The sequence below is a fragment of the Elephantulus edwardii genome, unplaced genomic scaffold (assembly GCF_000299155.1).
Source record: "Elephantulus edwardii isolate Elephantulus edwardi_28Jun2011 unplaced genomic scaffold, EleEdw1.0 scaffold00157, whole genome shotgun sequence".
Taxonomy (NCBI): domain Eukaryota; kingdom Metazoa; phylum Chordata; class Mammalia; order Macroscelidea; family Macroscelididae; genus Elephantulus; species Elephantulus edwardii.
The window spans coordinates 1,436,768-1,457,846 of record NW_006399907.1 but is presented as its reverse complement, the minus strand read 5'-3'; the positions used below and the strand labels follow the sequence as shown (position 1 = coordinate 1,457,846).

General features: G+C 37.6%; 1 protein-coding gene across 1 annotated transcript in view; it reads left to right on the top strand.

The window, feature by feature from the left end:
• The window catches only part of ITPR2 (inositol 1,4,5-trisphosphate receptor, type 2), a 732,333-nt gene that overhangs the window by 478,109 nt on the left and 233,145 nt on the right, over positions 1 to 21,079 (top strand). The window contains exons 38-41 of the mRNA XM_006895058.1: positions 6,022 to 6,130; positions 6,564 to 6,751; positions 15,827 to 16,010; positions 16,848 to 17,104. Coding sequence (XP_006895120.1) covers positions 6,022 to 6,130; positions 6,564 to 6,751; positions 15,827 to 16,010; positions 16,848 to 17,104 — 738 coding nt within the window. The remainder of the gene's footprint in view (positions 1 to 6,021; positions 6,131 to 6,563; positions 6,752 to 15,826; positions 16,011 to 16,847; positions 17,105 to 21,079) is intronic.

Genomic DNA, 21,079 nt, shown 5'->3' with positions numbered 1-21,079 from the left:
AAAATCTCTGTAAATGTTTATTAAAATAAATAAAAAAATTGTAGAAAAAAATAAAGTGTTTTGTGCTCGCTTCGGCAGCACATATACTAAAATTGGAACGATACAGAGAAGATTAGCATGGTCCCTGCGCAAGGATGACACGCAAATTCGTGAAGCGTTCCATATTAAAAAAAAAGAATAAATAAAGTGTTTATGTTTTCTATATAATTTCTCCTTTTGAAAAAAGCCGTTATTTATTTCTTGGTTTGATTCCTGGAGTAGTGTTTGATTTAAGGTTGTAATCAAAACCCTGTCTTACAGAGTGAAAAGGTGGCTAGTTCATAAAGATTTAGGTCTTTTCTCCTAACAAACTCTCTTCCAGAACCTGGGGAATTTCATGTTTACCAGCCTCAGTCTCTAGAGCTAGCTGTGTATAACAGAGTTAGAATAAGCCACGCACTGGCCTGCCTGTAGAGAAAAGAATCGTGATTAATAATCGTAGCTAATAATGTGAATTATCTTCTAGGGAAAAAAATGAAAAAAAAACCACCAAAAACAAACCCTTACTGTTTTCACCTTATAGTTGAAACACTACAGAATAATTTTTAGGTCAGCTATTTTGTGTCACTTTCTTTGGAAGTATCACCTGGTGTGATCTGTGTTCCTGCACCCCTCACAGTTTGCAGGCCCAACATTCCTCTATAGGGTGTTTTTCTGCTGTCATACAACTTTACACAGTAAAAATCCCACCCTTTGACATCAAAGAAATGTTTTTGTTTTTCCTCTTTTTCTAAAGGACTAAGATTTTGTCCAGAGCAGATTGTTGTTGTTGATAAGTGTCAGTGAGTCAACTAGGACTCACAGTGACCTCATGAACAGTGGATCTGAACCTCGCCCTGTCCCGAGCCGTCCTCACCATCTCTGACATACTCTAGCCCCCTGTCACAGTCACTGTGTTGCCACATCTCAGTGAGGGCCTTACCCTCCTTCGCTGACCCTCCACCTTCCAAGCATTATGTCTTTTTCTAAAGACTGGTCCCTTCTAACAACACGCCCAGTGTATGGCACACTTGAGCCATTGGTGCTATCACCGTCAGTTCACCCGAGTGAGGATCTTCCTCTGCTTCACCATCCTCCTCACTTTTCCAAGTATCTTGTCCTTCTCCAAGGATGAGCCTTTCCTAGCAACATGTCCAAAGTGTGTAATAGCCACATGCCCAAAGTATGTAAGACAGAGCTTTGCCATTTTTGCCTTCTGGGAGCACTTTGGCGGCATCTTCTCCAAGATACATCTGTTTGTTCCTTTGGCAGTCCGTGGGATGTTCAGTACTCTAGTCCAACACCGCAATTCAAAGGCATCTATACTTCTGTCGTCCTCATTCATTATCCAGCTCTCAGCAGTATAGCATATGATTAAAAAGACCATCGTCTGAATTAGGCATACCTTAGTGTTCAAGCTAATATTACTTTTTCTCAGTATTGTGGAGCGCTCCTGACTGCAGACTGTCCCAATGCAATATATCTCCTGATTGCTGGTACCAAGTGTATTGATTTTTTTTTTCTTTTGCTCTTCACATTATTTTATTTTTAAAAATTTATTTACATGTAATTTTTCATATCTATAAAGTTTGAACATGTACTTTGTGTTTTATACAATCATACATATACATTGTGTTTTATATAATTACCATTCCTCTATACCTATTATCACCCTCCACATTTTTTCAAGCCCCCATTGAACCTTTCTCATTACTTCACACCTCCTCCACCCACTAACCTCTGCTAACCCAGTGATTGTTCCGCCTTTACCTTTTCTCTGCCTCCCTTCTCTCTTTTCCCTTCTGAACATTTATACATGTCTTACTCAGTTATATTCTGTTTTTTACAATAGTGGTCTTATGTAATATTTGTCCTTATGGGACTGAGACATTTCTCTCAACAAAATGCTCCCTACACTTTCCCAAGTTACCTAGTATTTTACGACATCATTGCTTCTTAATACTGCATGGCATTCCATTTCATAATCCCACAATTTCACAATGTTCATGTATTGATGATATTTGTACTGCTTACATTTTCTTTCTATTGTGAATAACTCTGCTATGAGTATAGGTGTATCAATGTCCATTCATGTTCTTATTTCCTTGAAATATATTCCTATCAGTGCAATAACTGGATCATATGGGATTTCTATATTCAATTTCCAACAACAATAGCAAAGTTCAATAAAACAGCAAACAATAAATGTTGAAGATACAGACAGACTGGAACTCTTATGCATTGCTGGTGGGATTGTAAAATGGTATAACTTTATGGAAGGTGTTGCCTCAAAAAAATTGAATATAGAAATCCCATATGATCCAGTTATTGCAAGTGTATTGATTTTTGATCCAAGTCAGAAGATGTTGCTGACAGTTTCAATCTATTCCTGATGTATTACAATATTCTGGCAAAGTTCAGATCTGTTGTTCATATGTTGCTATGAGTCATACTTACCTTGATAGCAACTAACCACAAAAGCAGTAACAGCAGCAGCTGTAAATGTCCAAAGTATGTGAGACAGAGTGTCACTATCCTTACCTCCAAGGAGTACCCTGGCTGTATCTTTTCCAAGACATGCTGCTTTGTTCTTTTGACAGTCTGTGGGATACTCTGTACTCTTCTCTAAAAACCAAAACTCTTCTTCTGTCATCTTTATTCACTATGCAGTTTTCAGCTACACAGCAAGTAATAAAAATGATTATAGTTTGGATCACATGCACCTTAGTTTTCAAACAGATTGTTGTTCTTCAGCACTTTGGAGAGGTCTCTGCCAGTAGACTTTCCCAATTCAGTTTGTCTTTTAATTTCCTGACTGTTGGTCCATTATGTTTCCAAGTAAGGTGAAATAATTGACAATTTCTGGCTCTTCTCCATGTATCATGATGTTACCTATTGGCTTGGTGATAAGGTTTTTGTTTACTTGATACTGAAAAGTTAGATAAACACAACTGAAAAGATTTCTTTCTGTCTCTACCATTTTTGTTTCTCTTAATGTGCATCAAGTACCCTACTGAGGTTTTACATGGTAATGTAGAATAAAAATCACATGTAGAATAAACCCTTATACCTCACTATTTCTTTCAAAGTTAGTCATCACCTTTACTTACTATATACCATAGATTATATACTGAAATAGCACAGTGCAAAGTATTAATAAATGCCTGTGTTCAAGAACTAAAATAGCAAGAAATTAAAATCATTATAAAAACAAGCAACTCCACACACTGAATATCTATTGATATCTTGGTGCCATGATATGATGATAGGTTAGTAACATATTAGTAGATAATCATGAGTTAATAATCGATGCATTATTAAGATATGGGCTAGTAGATGAATATGGGTTAGTAACCTGTAAGTCTAGAAGAGTTCTCTAATTCCAGGGCACCTAGGAGATGATTGCATCCTTTAAGTACTTTTGTATTTTCTAGTAGATTTTTGTCACTAAACTCATTGTAAACTCTTCAAGAGGATATTATGTTTATTAACCTAGGAGAATGTCTAAATCGAAGTATTTAATGCATATTTATAAAATGGAGAAAGAAGATGTACTGAATCCATAAGTAAGATAGAAGTACTGAATCCATAAGTAAGATAGAAGAAGGTGATTTCTAGCAAACAATCTAATGTGACCTAAGAAAATGATTTAGAATACTGATTGAGGCATCATCACATTTTTATTGTAATATATGAAAGCAATTGAGAGCGTTACGTGTGTAACCTAAATGATCAGAATTATTTTCATCTCCTTAAAATAAGCTGAAATTGAGTAGAAATGCATCTGAGAGCTGGGTAGTCAATAAGGTTGACAGAAGAATTTCTGCCTTTGCATTTTCTCGAAAAGTTGGAAATAGAAATACCATTTTATCCAGCATTTCCACTACTGGAAATTTACCCTAAATAAACCATAACTGCCACCAAAGCTGATATATGCACACCCATGTTTATTGCAGCTTTGTTCGCAATAGCAAAGAGCTAGAAACAACCCAAGTTCCCATCAACAAATTAATGGATAGAGAAGCTCTGGTATATTCACACAATGGAATACTATGTACCATTGAAAAACAAGGAACTCATGAAATATGCAAAATGGATGATTCTGGAGGATATTAGGCTGAGTGGGGTAACTCAGTCACAAAAGGACAAATATTGCATAGGACCACTGTTGTAAAATGGGACTGACATCAGGCTTGAGGGAGACAGAAAGGGAAGGGAGGAATGATGTATATTGTATCGAAACAGATGAGGGAGAGATCTGTTTAAATGGGACATATGAATGGGTGTACTTGTCATTACAGAATTCCAGAGAGAAACTGCTTAGTGGAGTGGACTTGCGGGGAAGGGGTTACATAACAAGAAAGAGTTTTTCTTTTCAAGGAGAAGAGTGAATTGAGGGGGAGGAAGTAGGCCAGGAGAAAAGTGCAACAATGACTGACTGACTAGAAACCCTAAGTCTCTGTAAACTTTCATTTAAATTAATACATATAAAAAAATTGATGCCATTGAGCTGAGGTGTTAAAGAACTGTGCTGAATACTCCAAGGACTGCCAAAAGAACATACATGTCATAGAGAAAGTATAGTCACAGTGCTCCGTGGTGGCAATGATGAGAAAACTTCATCATATATACTTTGGGCATGTTGCTAGGTGAAGCTATTTCTTGGGAAAGGACATTGTGTTTGAAAAGGTAGAAGAGAGTGAGACCTGTGACCAGATGGATTGACACAGAGACTGTAGTAATGGACTCATATGTGTCAGAGGTGGTAAGGATGGCACAGGAGAGGATGGGGTTCCAATCTGTTGTCACTATGACTTATACTTGACTCGAAGACACCTAACAGCAACAATATTGCAATGGAAAAGTCAGCTGTCAGGGACCTCCCCAAGGTGTTGAAGAACAGTGATGATGGTGTAAAAGCTAAGATATGCCTGATTCAAGCCGTGGTCTTTTCAGCTATTTCCTATATATCTGAAAGTTGGACAATGACTAAGGATGACAGAAGATTTAATGCCTTTGAGTTGTGGTGTTGGAGAAGAGTACTGAATATCTTATGGACTGTCAGAACAAATGTCTTGGTGCAGACGGGCTGCTCCTTAGAGTCAAGGATGAAGAACCTCTGTCTCACATACTTTGGACATGTTGTTAAAAGGGGACAGTCCTTAAAAAGAACATCATGCTTGGAAAAGGTGGAGGGTCAGTGAATGAGAGGAAGACCTTCAACACATAGACTGACACATTGGCTGTAGCAGTGGACTCCAGTATTTCAAGGATAGTGAGCATTGTTCAGGTCTGTCTGCTGTTCATAGGGTCGCAGTGAGTTGTCGTCAGTTTGATAACACCTAACAATAACAGCACTGACCTAGTATAAGGAGTTGACATTGCTAAACCAATGATAGTTCAAATCTGCTAGCTGTTCCACAGGAGAAATATGGGCAAATTTCCTGTATGATGGAAAGAGTCTCTGAAAACCTGCTAGAAAGCCAGCTATGAGTAGGTTTTCGATTCATGGGCACACACTGTCAACAACAGCACTCCTCTAGTTTTGATTTTTCTTTTGCCTAAATTCCTATAACTAAGCCTTTCACTTTCCAGTTCTTAAGGTTTTAAGTTTTCTGTGCTTTTTTAAAAAAGATACCACTAATATTCTCAGCAACACTGAAATTCTCAGCTTTTAAAAAAATCTTAAATTTATAATTGTGATTTCTTTAGAATATTCTGTTAAAAATATGTTCTTTTCTATTTATAGTTGAAAGAAATTGTTATCATTTCATTGGAAAACATTTGCATAGTTTTGCTTATGAAAATACTATGTAGTATAAAATACATTCTTCTAAGTTTCAGCATATGATACATGTTTCAGCATATGTTTGCATGTTTCAACATATGATACAATATGTGTTTAAGTGACATTTTGATGGACTGATAATTTCCATATATGTGTACACACACACACACACACACACACACACTAACCATAACTTTTCTTAACCTTTTTATTAGGGTAACACATTAAGGAAAATACTCCTCCATCGCTATTTTAAAGGTGATTATGGAGTTGGAATGAATGGCCACCTATCAGGAGCGTATTCCAAAAGTACTCCAGTGGGAGGTAAAACTTGTTATTTTTTTCTGTTAATGATTCTTATATATTCATGCAAGTGCTACTCTTAATATTTTATCTAAAATAACACCAAAAAAAGATTAAAGAGCATTACTAAAAATCCTTACCTAACTTGAAAATTTGTTGAGCAGTAGAAAATGTGTTTGCCTTTTGGCTTCGAAAAGACTAAACTGAATTACCATTTTTAATTTGTAAATCTAAAGAATAAGTAAGACTAGTTTTTATAAAGAAAAATAACATTGAATAAGAAACTAGACATTTAGTCAGACTTTTAAAAATAAGTTTTATTTTAATCCCACTTTTCTATTTTATTTAGTTTTTGTAGGTTAAGAAGTCCCAATGGTAAATATTCTTAAGGTATAAATGCTCAAACAGCATACTTGTTCTTTCTATATTCTTTTTGTATCTTTTCTAATCACAGGAGGCTTTTCTGGACAAGATACAGATAAGATGGGAATATCAATGTCAGATATTCAATGTCTTCTGGATAAAGAAGGTGCATCTGAACTCGTCATTGATGTCATAGTGAATACAAAAAATGACAGGATTTTCTCAGAAGGCATTTTACTTGGCATTGCATTGCTTGAAGGAGGAAATACACAAACACAGGTACCTGCATGTCATCATGAGATTTGTGTTCTTCATTTGATTTTTTTTAACTTACTTGTCTTTAGACAAGTTATTAGAGCTAAGGAAAGTTATGCTTTTCTTTAGGTTTTAATTATTGTTTTAGAAAAAACTCAGTTTACTACATTTTCCTTACAAATAGTTCTCATCTTTTGTAGAAACTTAAAAGAACTTCACAAACTGTTCAGTAAAGCTGACTAATCCTTAGAGCCATCTTTTTCGTGTTATAGTAGAAATTCTGTTTTGTTTCGGGACATTTTAGGGAAAAATCCTGAAGATAAAAAAGTAACACTTTGACTCATCTATGAATTAACTTTGTTAATTGAATGAAATAACGTACTCCTGAAGAGTATTTGGTATTATAGCAGGTTTCAGTAACATTAACCACCCATTTCATTACCACCCCCATATTCCTTTTCAGAGGTGTAGAAGTTAACTACTTGTCACCCCAAATCTCATAGTGCTCATTAACTTTACAGTTCTGTAATGCTAAAAAATTCACTCTATTCCATTATACTAAAACTCATAAGAAAAATATGCCTGGTTAAGTGAATTTCCCCACCCCACAGGTAGGATAGAGAACGGCTGAAAAATCTTATTCCACTTCTCCAGCTGATTTGTAATCAAATGCCATTTCTCTGACATTAAACTGTAATAATAAATTTAATTCAATTCAGTTCTCAGTTGTGTTCTCCTACATTGCACTCCGATGCTGACTCCAGTTGCATACGTAGCACTTTTTTCCCTTTAACCTTGACCACTTGAAATGAGGTCAGACCTCACAAGTTAAAAGTTACCAAAACCACCCAAGACCTCTGATGCCAGATACAAGCGTGACATCTTCACTTCTGACTTGTTGTTGTTGTTTTGTGCTGTCTAGTTGCCTGTGACTCTTAACAACCCTATGTACAATAGCTCTGAAGTCTGCCTTGTTCTGAGCCGTCTCATTGACTCCAATACACCTACCCGCATTGACCCAATTTACTGTATCAATCCATCTTATCTGGGGTCTTCCTCTCCTGGGCTGTCCATCCACCATTCTGAGCACAATGTCCTTCTCTAAGGATCAGTCCTTCCTGGTCACAAGCCCAAATTATGTGAGCTGGAGCTTTAAAATCCTAGCCTCCAAAGAAAGACTTGGTTTCATCTTCTCCAAGACAGACCTATTTGTTTTCTTGGTGGTCCTTGGTATGTTCAAGACTCTTCTCCAGCACCACAACTTGAAGGCATCCATCCTTCTATCATCCTTTGTTATTGTCCAACTCTCTGATGCATAGCTAGTAATTGTGAAGACCTGTGACAACAAATTTGGAAGTTTTTCATTTTCTCTTTAAGATAATGTGTCTGAGGTGTACCCAAGACCCCTCATTTCTGTTGTTCTGTCTCCCTTCGGTTAGATAATTCATGAGAATGACTCATGGGACTTGTAGAAAGTGTTTTATTTATGATTACAGTCTTATTAGGGGAAAATGACACAAACTAAGAGCTGCATGAGGCATTGTCTGGAAGGGTTCCCAACATGGAGCTTCTGTCTTGAGAAAGGGCACACTACCTTTCTATATGGATCTCTGCCTGTCACCAACCATAGAATTCATAGAGTTTCCATGTCCAAGAGCTATTACTGGTGGTCTCATTATGTAATTAAAACTTTGCCCTGTATTTTGGATTTAGTTGACATTACAAAGTTAGTATCAGGAGGTTGAGGTCATACATTGGTCTTTCTGGCAATTAGCTTGCTCCCAGCATAAGTCTTTAATCCCCAGATGTGGTCTGGAGGATTCATCAAAGACACCTCCATCACCAGGAAAATTCCAAGATTTCAGAGGTTGTTTCTCAGGAAGCATGTGAAAAGACCAAATTCTTTAGGTAAAGTTAACCTGCTTCCCAAGAACCGTTTCACTATTTATTGGACTTTGGAGGAGTAAGTTGAAAGTCATCTTTCATTCATGTGGTGTTTCACCATACGGAGTAAAATGGTCCCGTGCAAGAAGGGAATCAGACTATTGTTCTTGGAAGGCAGACTTTTCACTTTGAAGCTACTGCAAAGTTATTCCTAGGTTCCTCTAGACCCAAAGCAAGGCATGCTGGGTGAACCCAAGCAAGGTGAGCCCTGTTCTCAGAATTCCTGGATACTCCTCCTGGTCCAGCTGCCCATAGCCTGCTCGCTCTAGGTTTGCCTTTGTCAGTAGATGAAACTATTAACAACTAATTGAAAATTTCACAATATTTTTTCATTAATCATGGCAATTAAAACACACATCTAGTGATCTTAAAAACGAGTTTGTTTTCTTTTAACTTGCCTCTGAATACTTTGAATAGTTGGGATTTTCACTATACTACATATTCAGTAGGAATTAATGCTTGCATTAGATAGAAAGGTGTAATAAAGACAAAAATACCACCGTCCCCCATCTCCTCTAACCCCATACCTGCAAACATTAATATTTTGTAAGATACCCACCGCTGTCTAGTCAATTCTAACTCATAGCAAAATTCCATTGATTTCTGAGAGTGTGCATTCTTGGAAAAGAGACTTTCCATCTTTTTCCTGTGGAGAGACTTGTGGATTTGAAACACTGACTTTTTAGTTGCAAGCTCAGCCTATAATAAGCACAACCATGGCTCCCTTATTGCAAAAATATGTCTCAAAAATTCATGTGGTTCTGAAATGGTCGCACACTTTACACTGAAGGAAATTGAAAAATGAAATGGTGGAGATATTTGACTGTATATTCTTGGAAATTGTCTTATCTCATACAATCAAGTTTTCAGTTTGGAATTTCCACAGAAGCTTAATATTTGACTTAATATTTGACATTGATTTATCCAGACAATAGTAGTTAAGGGTATTTTGGGTAGCTCTTGGTAGAAGCAATTGTAATTACAGTACTTTATAAGTTCTTGGTTTGGGGTCACTAAAGGTCATCAGATGGGACATCAAATTTCACCCTTCATACATATTTATTCTTAAGTATGTCTTCATATAGCTAAACTGGGAAATAAGCCAGTTCTTATCATAAACTATGTGCTACTATTAAATTCCTGGCAAGTTGGTCCATATTGCTGTTTAGTCTTTATTTAGATAGTTCTGTGGCATTTGTCACTGGAGACTTTGTCGCCTTAAACCTCTGGAAGCAGCACGCATTCCTCTCTTCTTTTTACCTCTTACTGTATCTCCTTAGTTTTCTGTGCCTCTTCCTATCCTTAATGCTTTGAACGCTGACATTTCCCATTACTTTGGGCTCTACCATGTTGATTCTACTCTTCTGATCTGATCTCATTAATTTCTACATCTTTTCTTTCCATTCTAAGCTAATTATTCTCAAACATACATCAATTTACTCGCTAGAGTTCCAGACTCTAATCCCCGCCACCTTCTAGAATCTTCACTGGGCCATCCTACAAACACCTTAAACACGACATGTCTCAACCAGAATCCATGGTTATTCTTCAGACACCGACTTCTCCTCATTCATTGCCTCTGTCAGTGACTAGAAGTCTCTCTACCATTTGTTTGACTAGAACAGAAATTCACCCATGAGAATTTACCTGCAAAATTCACTCTTCCTTCCCCTTAGTTCATCCGAAACCTTGCTGGTTATTCATTTTTGTGATTCTTCCTTCTCAACATCTTTAACATACATTTTGTACTTTCAATTGCTATTTTCCAAACCTTTATGATGATGTTGTTGTTGTTGTTGAGTTTCATAGAGTCAAAACCAATCCATAGCTGACCCTCTAGTGGGCTTTCAGAGACAGTTAATTGCACGGGAAGAGATTTCCCATTCTTCTCCTGTGGAACAGCTGGTGGCCTTGAACTGTGTGCCTTCAGAATTGCAGCGCAGCTTCTTGCCCCTAGGCTACCAGTGAGAGATTTTTTTTTTTACCCTGGGCCATGATGAATAATCTTTCAACTGGTATGCCTGTCACCAGCATGCTTTACTCCAAATTATTCTCATTGTTACGTCCAAAGAGATCTTTCTGAATTCCTTTCCTTCCTCAGAATATGTCACTTTCCTAGTTTAAAATAAACAACACCAATTCATTGTCATTGAGATAAAATAAACTCATCAGTGAGTCTCCATTGAGTTTCTAAGGCCTTAAATCAATATGAGAAGAGGATTGTTCATCTTTCTCTTGTGGAGGTGCTGATATATTTAAATATCCAGAGAGACTTTGAGTTAGCAGGCCTTCTCTCTACAGATTCCACCACCAGAACTTGTTACTGTCCGTCTCCCCTCCACTGTCTGTGTTCTTGAGTTCTAGCTATACTAAACATGTAGTTCATTAGACATGTTGTAGTATTTTTCATGCTGTATTCTCTTTTAAAATTCAGCTCACTAAATTCCTCTTTCAAAAGTCTTTGTCCTTCAGTTAGTTCATTGGGCAGAATTGAGCACTATTTCTATGCATACTTTCTGTACTGTATGGTGGTGGTGTTGATCTTTGATGGCACTGGGTCTTAATTGTGCTTATTCATTTAGATGGCCTGCTCTGATTTTTAAACTGCAAATCCTAAAAGATTGATACCGCATACTGTTCATTTTCTTTTTCTTGTGTCTGGTGCTGTATCTAGCCCAATTTATGAGTTCAGGAACTGTCCCATAGTGAAAATATCTATTAACGAATGTTCCTGTTAAAATTCTACACTTTTAATAGAATATTGCCTGTCTAATGGGGGCCTTTGGTAGTGACTCTCTTACCTGAATTCCTGTGTCACTCATTTCAGTAATCCTTACCACTTTACCAGTGCTACTTTGTTTTGCTTTTTGTTTTATTGCATATTGCCTATTCAATTTTACTTTCATTTTTATAAAAAGGATTACATACAAAATTCATACCTACTTTATAGCCATTCAACAGATATTTTAGACGAACAATGTTAAATCAACTTTCTGTGTTAAAGCCTTTAAAAATTATAATAATGATTTCTACTCATCCTTTTCCTATGCAGGCTTCTTAACTTTCATCTGCATCCTTATATAATCTCTATGTCATCTGTGGGATTCTGGCTCTGGTTGAAAGTCTGGTTGAAATCAGCATAAATCCTGCTCCTTGCCTGATAGTAGGTTAAAACCAACTCTGCCTCGCACTTCTGCTAATCCCAATGGAGTTTTACAGCCTCCCATCTCCTTGGACATTAACATGTTATTTCTTCACTTATGGATTGTTTTGATACTCCTGCTTCTGTGACACTGATAGGAAATTCAACCCTATCTTTCATTTCTAACCTCCTAACTATATAAGTCTCTTTATATGTTTAATATTATTTCTTGAAATTCTTTTGTGGTAAGTGGATAGTGAGGATGTTTATATTATTAAAATTGAACACTGCTTTGGAAAAGCACCTAGTGGATTTGAACCATCTGCCATTGAGTTGTCATTGCAACTGATTACCCATTTGGCCACCGGAGCTCCATATGAATAACAATAACAATATTAAGTATTATTTAAAACAAAATAACAACTCATTGCCATTGAGTGGGAACTCTCTCATTGCTGAACTTCCATGGGCTTTCCTGGGGTCTAAGTGACGGGAGGAAACTGCCCTCCTATTCCCGCAGAGCAGCTGGCAGAAATGTGCTTTCTTTGGGTTATCAGCACAGCTCTCTACAGACAAGGCCACCAGAGCTCCCTGTGATGAGAATAATATCTGCCAACTACCCGGCCCTGATCGGAGTGCCTAATATGCGTTAAGTCAGTTACAGTGACTTCTGAGATAATTTATATTATACCATTTTTCAAATGAAGACATATGATACAAATTCCTTACCTAAACTCTTACAACTAGTTAATTTTAACCAGGATTTGAACCCATCATTCCAGATTCTGTAACTGTCTATTCTCAGTTCTCACCACCGGTTTCATCAGCAAATTCAACTTGTATTGTGCTTTGGATTCATTCTATCTCTAGCTTTCTACCTCACCCCTCTGTTCTTTTCTTTACAATCACAGTCTCCCCATTCCTTCTCATTGATGGCAAGGCCTTCCTCTGTCACAGAGGTCTATTTATCCTTTACCCATGACCCCTATAGAAACCTTAGCACTTTATTTTCTGTGTCATTTTGTAGTAATTAAAAAAAAAACTCATACACACACACACACACATCATTCCTAAGAGAAAGCCTCATGTTACCTGTTAAGATTATGTATTTTTGTATGCTATTGAACCAGTCCCAGCCACAGCCACCCTATATGACAGAGCAGAATGGCCCCATAGAGTAACCTTGGCTGTAGTCTTTACAGACGGTAATCAGGTCTTTTCTCTCACAAAGTGGCTTGTGGATTTGAAATGTTAACCTTTCAGTTACCAGTCAATCACTTAAAAATTTTTGCCACTCAATCTCCTTTAACATTATGTAACTATATATAGAACATACTTTTTAACTTACATTAAAATCCTGCTTCTCAGTTTCATATAGTACTGGATTTCCAACAGTATAGGCTATGTACACAGCCTGTTGATTTCTGCTGAAGGTTACTTTTACATTTCAGCCATGTAGAATTGGAGAGATCTGAATCCCCGCTCTGTCACTTAATAGTTATGTAACACTGAATGAATCACTTCACTTCACTAGATCTCATTTTCTTAATGTTTAAAGTAGAAATAAGAGCACTTTCCATTTATTTCATAGTTGTGTTGTAGCTTTCAGTGAGATGATGCACATGAAGGAATTTTATACTTTAGAAAACTTTGTGTTAATAAGGCCACAAGGTTTCTAAAAATTCCTCATTAATATGTCAGAGCTTCCTTCCACCTTCCACCTTCCACCCCTTTTATATTAAAAATATTAGGGATTAAGCAGTTTCATTTGTAGGACCATAGAGGTCTGCTAATGTTGCATTTATCCTATGAGTTAACAGAAACGGTGTGACTGTTCCAATGGAGTTGCTATAGTTACTGTGATTTTTTTGGCCTGCTTCCTAGAGGAATTGTTCATCCTCTGTTCTGGAGCTGCCCCTTGTAGGTATGGAGCCGACTTATAAGGTTTCATGAGACCTCGGTGTATGTGCATTATCCATATCTAAAATTGCTGGACAGGCAATCATTTCTAGACCTCATGGCATTAGTCTCACAAGTCACAGGATCTGGGGGCTGGGGTTCTAGGGTTCCTTATGAAGAGCAGATATGTGGCAGCTAAACTCCCCCACCAGGAGGTTTAGATTTTTTTTTTTACTGGATTATGTTCATTTCTACTTGGTTTGGGTGAAAATACATGTTTAGTGCTGTTCATACACTTTCTCGGATTCTCATCAAGGTTAGAGAACTCTTTCCTTTGTACCGCCAGCACAAAGGTTTTGAGGGAGAAAGATGGGCAGTCTCCTCATATAAAGCCGCTGAAAGCCTTCTGGAGAGTCGGCCGTGAGTCATTTGTGACTCAGTATCACACAACAGCAAGCACTGCAGCTACTTGTATTGTTCTCTTTATCTTTACCCTATATATCTTATTGGTAGTGTACCTATCCCATACAATTTCCTGGGGTTAACTTGTAATTCTTCTACTCTTCTCTGCAGTGTATCACCTTTACCTCTTGCTTGTTTTCTTGGAGACTTTGGTAAGGCACTGAGAAGATAGTGACAGGTTGAATATTCTCAAGACTCTGTATTTCTAGATTGCACTAATAATCTATTTCATGATAATTTTAGTGTTGAATCCTTTATAAATCATTATTAACCATAAAGCAAAATTTATTTTAAGATGACCTTGTTCTCAGTCCTGAGGCAAATTGTTCTTGTTAGGTACCATCAAGTCAAGTACGACTCACAGCAACCCAATGTAAAACAGATGGGAACCCTGTCCCATCCTGTACACATTTGAGCCCATTGCTACTGTCACTGTGTCAATCCATCTCATTGGAGGTCTTTCTGTCTCTCAGTGACCCTTCATCTTTCTAAGCATGATGTCCCTTTCCAAGGAACAGCTTCTCTTAACAACATGTCCAAAGTATGAGGGATGGAGCTTTGTTATTTTTACCTCGAAGCAGTCTTCTGGCTATGCTTTTCCCAAGGCATATGTTTTTTGTCTTTTTGGAAGTCCAGGAATATTCAACATTCTTCTCCAGCACCACAAATCAAAGGCATCAGTTATTCTTCTGTCATGCATAGGAGGTGATTGAAAAGATGGTGACCTCAATCAGACTCACCTTAGTCTTTAAGCTAACATCATTGCTCCTAAGTATTTTGGAGGGCCCTAACAGCAGACTTGTCCAGTGTGACATGTCTCCTGATCTTCTGAATGCTCATACCAAGGGTGTTGATTTTGATCCAAGCAAGATGAAATCATTGACTGTTTCGTTCTTTTCTTCATCTATCATGATGTTGTTTGTTTGCCCCATGGTGAGGACCTTTGTTTTCTTGATGTTAAGATGTTATCTGTCTGACATCTACATTGATATCCCTAGTGACATGGCATCTTCTATACACAATTTGAACTCTTGAAAGTCCCTTTGATAATTAAGCACCAAAACAATTTGGTACCCATTTATCAGTAGACTCTCACAAGTGAGTCTGTTATCGTAACTTAAATGCAATTAAATGTACTAGGAATAGGATAAAGAGAAAGAAAAATGACCTTTCGCAACTCCAAATAAAACCACTTTACATGGGATAATTACTGGATTAAGGATTCGTTTTTCACTCTGAATTATAAACTCAGGAGGATAAGTATTATGATTGCTTTTAATTTCCATTCTACTTGTGTCATAAGGCCTGGCACTTAGTAGGCATTCTAAAAATATGTGTCAGCTCAATGCCTGTCTCTATAGTAACATAAAGATTAAAGAACTATTTTCATACAATTTCTTGCACTTTGCAAATCTTTTTGCTATATCCTAAGATTAAGCATGAAAATATGTGGGATTTGGTGAAAGGTGTAAATACATAGAACTAGTACTAGAGACATTAAATAATATAAGAAAACCTGTCAATCTGCAAAATAGTAATGGGTAGTATAATAAATGTGTGATTTTTGGCTTTGAAACTTATATTTATGTTTCATAAAAACCACTGTTTTTGTTCTCGTGGGTACTGATATCTTAAAATATGTTTTCTTGCAGTATTCTTTCTACCAGCAGTTGCATGAGCAAAAAAAGTCAGAAAAATTCTTCAAAGTTTTATATGACCGAATGAAAGTTGCTCAGAAAGAGATAAGATCAACAGTAACTGTGAATACTATAGACTTAGGCAGCAAAAAAAGAGATGATGACAATGAACTTATGCCATCTGGTCCAAGAATGAGAGGTAAAGATGTGCTTGAGTATTTGGGAGGCTTGAGTAAGGAAAGGAAGATCAACAGAATAGAGACCTCACTTGCCTTTGTTTTCTCAGTCTGATTATCCCAACTCTGGCTGTCAGCATGGAGTTCAATCCTTCAGTTCCATAGTCAAGGAAATAAAAAGCTGTGCAGGATAAAATATGGATAAGATGCTATCAATGGCAATCGACCAGTGACATAAAAATGTTTAGTTTTGCTGTTACTTATATAAATAAGAATAACTATCTCACACTTTTTAAATGGTCATGAAAGCATTAAGAATAGAAATTATAGGGAGCTCTGGTAGCCTAGTGGCAAGAAGCTACACTGCAATCCCAGAGGTATGTGGTTCAAATCCACCATATGCTCTGCTGGAGAATGAGGGGCAATCTTGTCCTGTACCAGTCAGATCCGGTTTGATGGTACACACACAAATAATAAAATATAATTTTTTTAAAAAAAGAATAGAAATTATAGTTCCAATTCCTCCTAAAAGTTCAATGGCACAAGGAAGACCAAAGACATAAATTTTAATAATATTAATATGTTAAATTTTGTCATATCCCTTCACAATATTTGTATATAGGAACACTCATATTTTAGATCTATCAGAAAGACAATTCCTTCTACATTAAGCATTAAGATATTTTTATTATTTCCTATTGCAAAATAAACTTTTTGTTGCTACTTCAGCTTTGTTGTAGAAAATTATTGTGTTTATCAAATTTTTTAAATTTCCCTTTATAAAGAATTTGGGCACCAATTTTGTTTTTAGTCAGTGGAAATGAGTTCACAAATATAAAAGAATACTTCTTTATTTTCAGTAAGAGATTCATCATTACACTTAAAAGAAGGAATGAAAGGGCAACTAACAGAAGCATCTTCAGCAACATCCAAAGCATATTGTGTGTACAGAAGAGAAATGGATCCAGAAATAGACATTATGTGCACAGGCCCAGACGCAGGAAATGCTGAGGAAAAGTCTGCAGAGGAAGTAACAATGAGCCCTGCAATTGCCATTATGCAACCTATTCTGAGGTTCCTTCAGTTACTGTGTGAGAACCACAACCGGGAACTACAGGTATTTATTTCCTTCTGCAGACTCAACCATCAAGTGCATTCAGATCTACGCTGGGGGCTGAGACTAAAGCTTATGGTTATAAGTAATTAAGTTTAAAATCAACAGGGACTTTTAGAGAGATAATCAATAAAGCTAACACTGCTCTTCTAAAATGAGATGGAACTGTTGTATCTAAGTGAAGAAAGATGTGAGGAAAATTCCTTTATGCATGAGGAAAAATCAGGCTCATCTATTATCATTCTGTGCATCCTCAAATCACTGTTTAAGCTTCATTGAACAGCATCTAATCCTAGTACCCTGCTCTGAGCTCAGAAGGTCATATTCACCTCCTCTGTACCATTCGTGATTTTATAGACTTAAGGGCCTTTCATTAATTCCATCTCAATGCATATTTAAAAAACACTTTTATGGTAAAAATATATACCCTAGAACATTCACCAGCACAAATTTTACTTGTACAGATCTCCATATATTTTAAGAAAGGATATTAATGTCTTCTAGTGGTGCTGCTGAGCTAAAGGTGGTGTCTCTCTGGCAGTTCAGGTCTACCAGCAGCTGTGCTGAGATGGGTGAGCTGTCTCCTCCATGTGATTGACAGCCTTTGAAACCCGCTAGAGGACAATTTCTGGGGTGAGACACCCTTGGAAAAATGGGCAAGCAGAAAAAGAAAGCTTTCTTTTTTCTTTTTCTCTTATTTTGTTAATTTGTTTAATCACCTATTTGAATTTGTTTTCACCACCCTTACACAACTGGGTTTTTTTTTTATTAATTTTAATGAAAGTTTACAGACTTAGGATTTCCAGTCTTTCATTGTTGCACTTTTCTCCCTGCCCACCCCCACCCCCCATTCACTTTTCTCCTTCATAAGTAAAAGAAAGTCTCTTTCATTGCTATGTAATCCCTCCTCCCAAGTCCACTGCACTGTGCAGCCTTCATTCTGGACTCCTGACATGACAATAATACCTAATCATGTATCCCTTTTAAACAGTTCTCTCCCTCATCTGTTGCAATGCAGTATACATCATTCCTCCCCTTCTCCTCTGTCTTCCTTCAACCCCAATGCCAGTCCTGTTTTACAGTAGTGGCCCTATGCAATATTTGTCCTTTTGTGACTGAGATATTTCACTCAGCATAATGTCCTCTAGGGTCATCCACTTAGCGTAATATTTCATTAATTCCCTATTTTTCAATGCTACATAGTATTCCATTGTGTGAATATACCAGAGCTTCTATATCCATCCATTTTTTGATGGGCACTTGGGTTGTTTCCAGCTCTCTGCTATTGCAAACAAAGCCACAATAAACATGGGTGTGCATATATCTGCTTGGGTAGTGGTTATGGTTTCTTTAGGGTAAATTCCCAGAAGTGGAATTGCTGAGCCAAATGGTATTTATACAACTGTTTTAAGAAGTGGTTTCCCGCTGTTTAATAATAAAAGAAAGATTCTGCTTTTGGCAAAAAAAAAAAAAAAAGAAGTGGTTTCCACATTGCTTAAACCCACATACTCCTGCCAGTAAAATGTCTGACCAGATTGTATATGCCTTGTGTTCATGATGTCTTGACAGAATACATGGACTCCATCCACACGAAGGTATGTACCTAGAATCCTCCCTGCCTCACCCAGCTGTGAGTCAATTCCAAGTTAACAGCAAAGAATTTGACTTTTTAAAGTTGGAAACAGCATTAACATAGAAGACATTTTATAATGTTGTTATTGTTGTTGTTATGTGCCGTCGAGTCATTTGCGACTCATAGCAACCCTATGTACAACAGCCCTAAACCACGCTCTGTCCTGTGCCAATCTCATTGCGTCTGACACACCCATCCCGATTACCCCAGTCACTGAATCAATCCACCTCATAGAGGGTCTTCCCCTCCTGCGCTATCGCTCTACTCTACCCAGCATGATGTCCCTCTCTAAAGACCTGTCTCTCCTTACAACATGTCCAATGTAAGTCAGACGAAGCCCCAGAATCCTTGCCTCCAAGGAGCAGCCTGGTTTAACCCTCCCTAGGATGAATCTGTTTGTTTTCTTGGCAGTCCATGGTACATTCAATACTCTTCTCCAGCACCACAGCTCAAAGGCATCAATTCTCCTTCTATCCTCCCTAGTCGTTGTCTAATTCTCTGATGCATAACAAGTGATTTCAAAGACCATGGCCTGTATCAGGCGCACCTTAGTCTCCAGAGAGACACCATTGCTCTTGAGTACTTTAGAGAGGTCCCTAACCGCAGACTTTCCCATCGCAATACGTTTTTTGATTTCCTGGCTACTTGTGCCAAGGGTGTTGACCGTGGAGCCAAGCAAACTGAAGCTGTGAACAATCTCAATCTCTTCACCATCCATCCCGATGCTACCGATTGGTCCAGTGGTGAGAATTTTTGTCTGCTTGACATTGAGCCTCAGTCCATATTGAAGGCTGCAATCCTTGACCCTCTACAATAAGTGCATGAGGTCCTCCTCAGTTTCAGCAAGCAGGGTTGTGTCCTCTGCATAACGCAGATTGTTGATAGATTGTCCACCGATCCTAACGCCACGCTTCTCCTCATAGAGCCCAGCCTCTCAGATAATCTGCTCTGCATACAGCTTGAAAAGGTATGGAGATAGGTCACATCCCTGGCGTACACCCTTCCCAATTTTGAACCATGCCGTGTTACTGTGCTCTGTTCTGATGACTGCCTCTCGATCCAAATATAGGTTTCACATTAGCACGATTAAATGTTTTGGGATTCCCATTCTTCTCAGAGTCAGCCACAGTTTGTTATGATCCACGCAGTCAAATGCCTTTGCATAATCAATGAAACACAGGTAGACATTCTTCTGGTATTCTCTGCTTTCAGCTAAGATCCATCTAACATCAGCTACAATATCCCTAGTACCACGACCCCTTCTAAACCCAGCCTGGGCATCTGGCAGTTCTCTGCTGATGTACTGTTCCAGTCGTTTTTGGATAATCTTCAGTAGAATCTTGCTTGTATGTGAAATCAATGATAATGTTCTGTATTTTCCACACTCAGTTGGGTCGCCCTTCTTTGGGATGGGAACAAATATAGATCTCTTCCAGTCAGTTGGCCAAGTGGTTGTTCTCCAGATTTCTTGACACAACTTGGTGAGCACATCCTTTGTAAATGAATATAATCCTACGTAGTCCTTTTGTCAATGAGATAGACTTAGAGGTGCCCAAGAATTTTTGACTTTTAAAAATTTTATTTATATGCAGTGTTTTTGTAACTATAGATAAACACATGAAAAAAATTTTTAAATTGGCATGATTAAAGATAAATATGGTTTTCTAAAAGGGTTACAGTCAACAAAGCATCTTAAGGCTTGACACACCTCCCATCATGCCATGTCATCCATGCTCCTCGACACTATAGTTGACCAAAGACTTGACAGGTAAATGAACTAAAATTTCTCCAAAGAAATCCTGGGATCTGCATGATATCCTTGTACCTTGGATTTTCACTATATTCTCAGTATTGCTAAGAGTGCTTGCCCGGCGTCTATTAGAAAGACAATAGAATTTGAAGATGGCTTTCCTAGTAAGGATATAGAGAATAGCCAGTGCTCTTAGTTGTTAAGAGAGGTAGATTCTTGTGTATTGGGATAAATATCCATGAAAGGATTCCTGGGAATTTCAGGATGTGTAAAAATCCATGACTCTTGTGGATTATCCCAACATAACTTGGGGAGGACTGCCACTCAATTGTTGGGGAGCAAAGGCAGGAGCTTTGACTTTTAGAGGGAGGATTCTAGGTACATACCTTCGTGTGGACTGAGTCCATGTATTCTGTCAATATGTCATGAACATAAGACATTATAGAATCTGTTCAGACATTTTGCTGGAAGGAGTACGTGGATTTAAGGAATATGGAAACCACTTCTTAAAACAGTTGTGTAAGGGTTGTGAAAGCAAATTCAAATAGGTGATTAAACAAATTAACAAAATAATAAAAAAGGAAAAAAAGAAAGC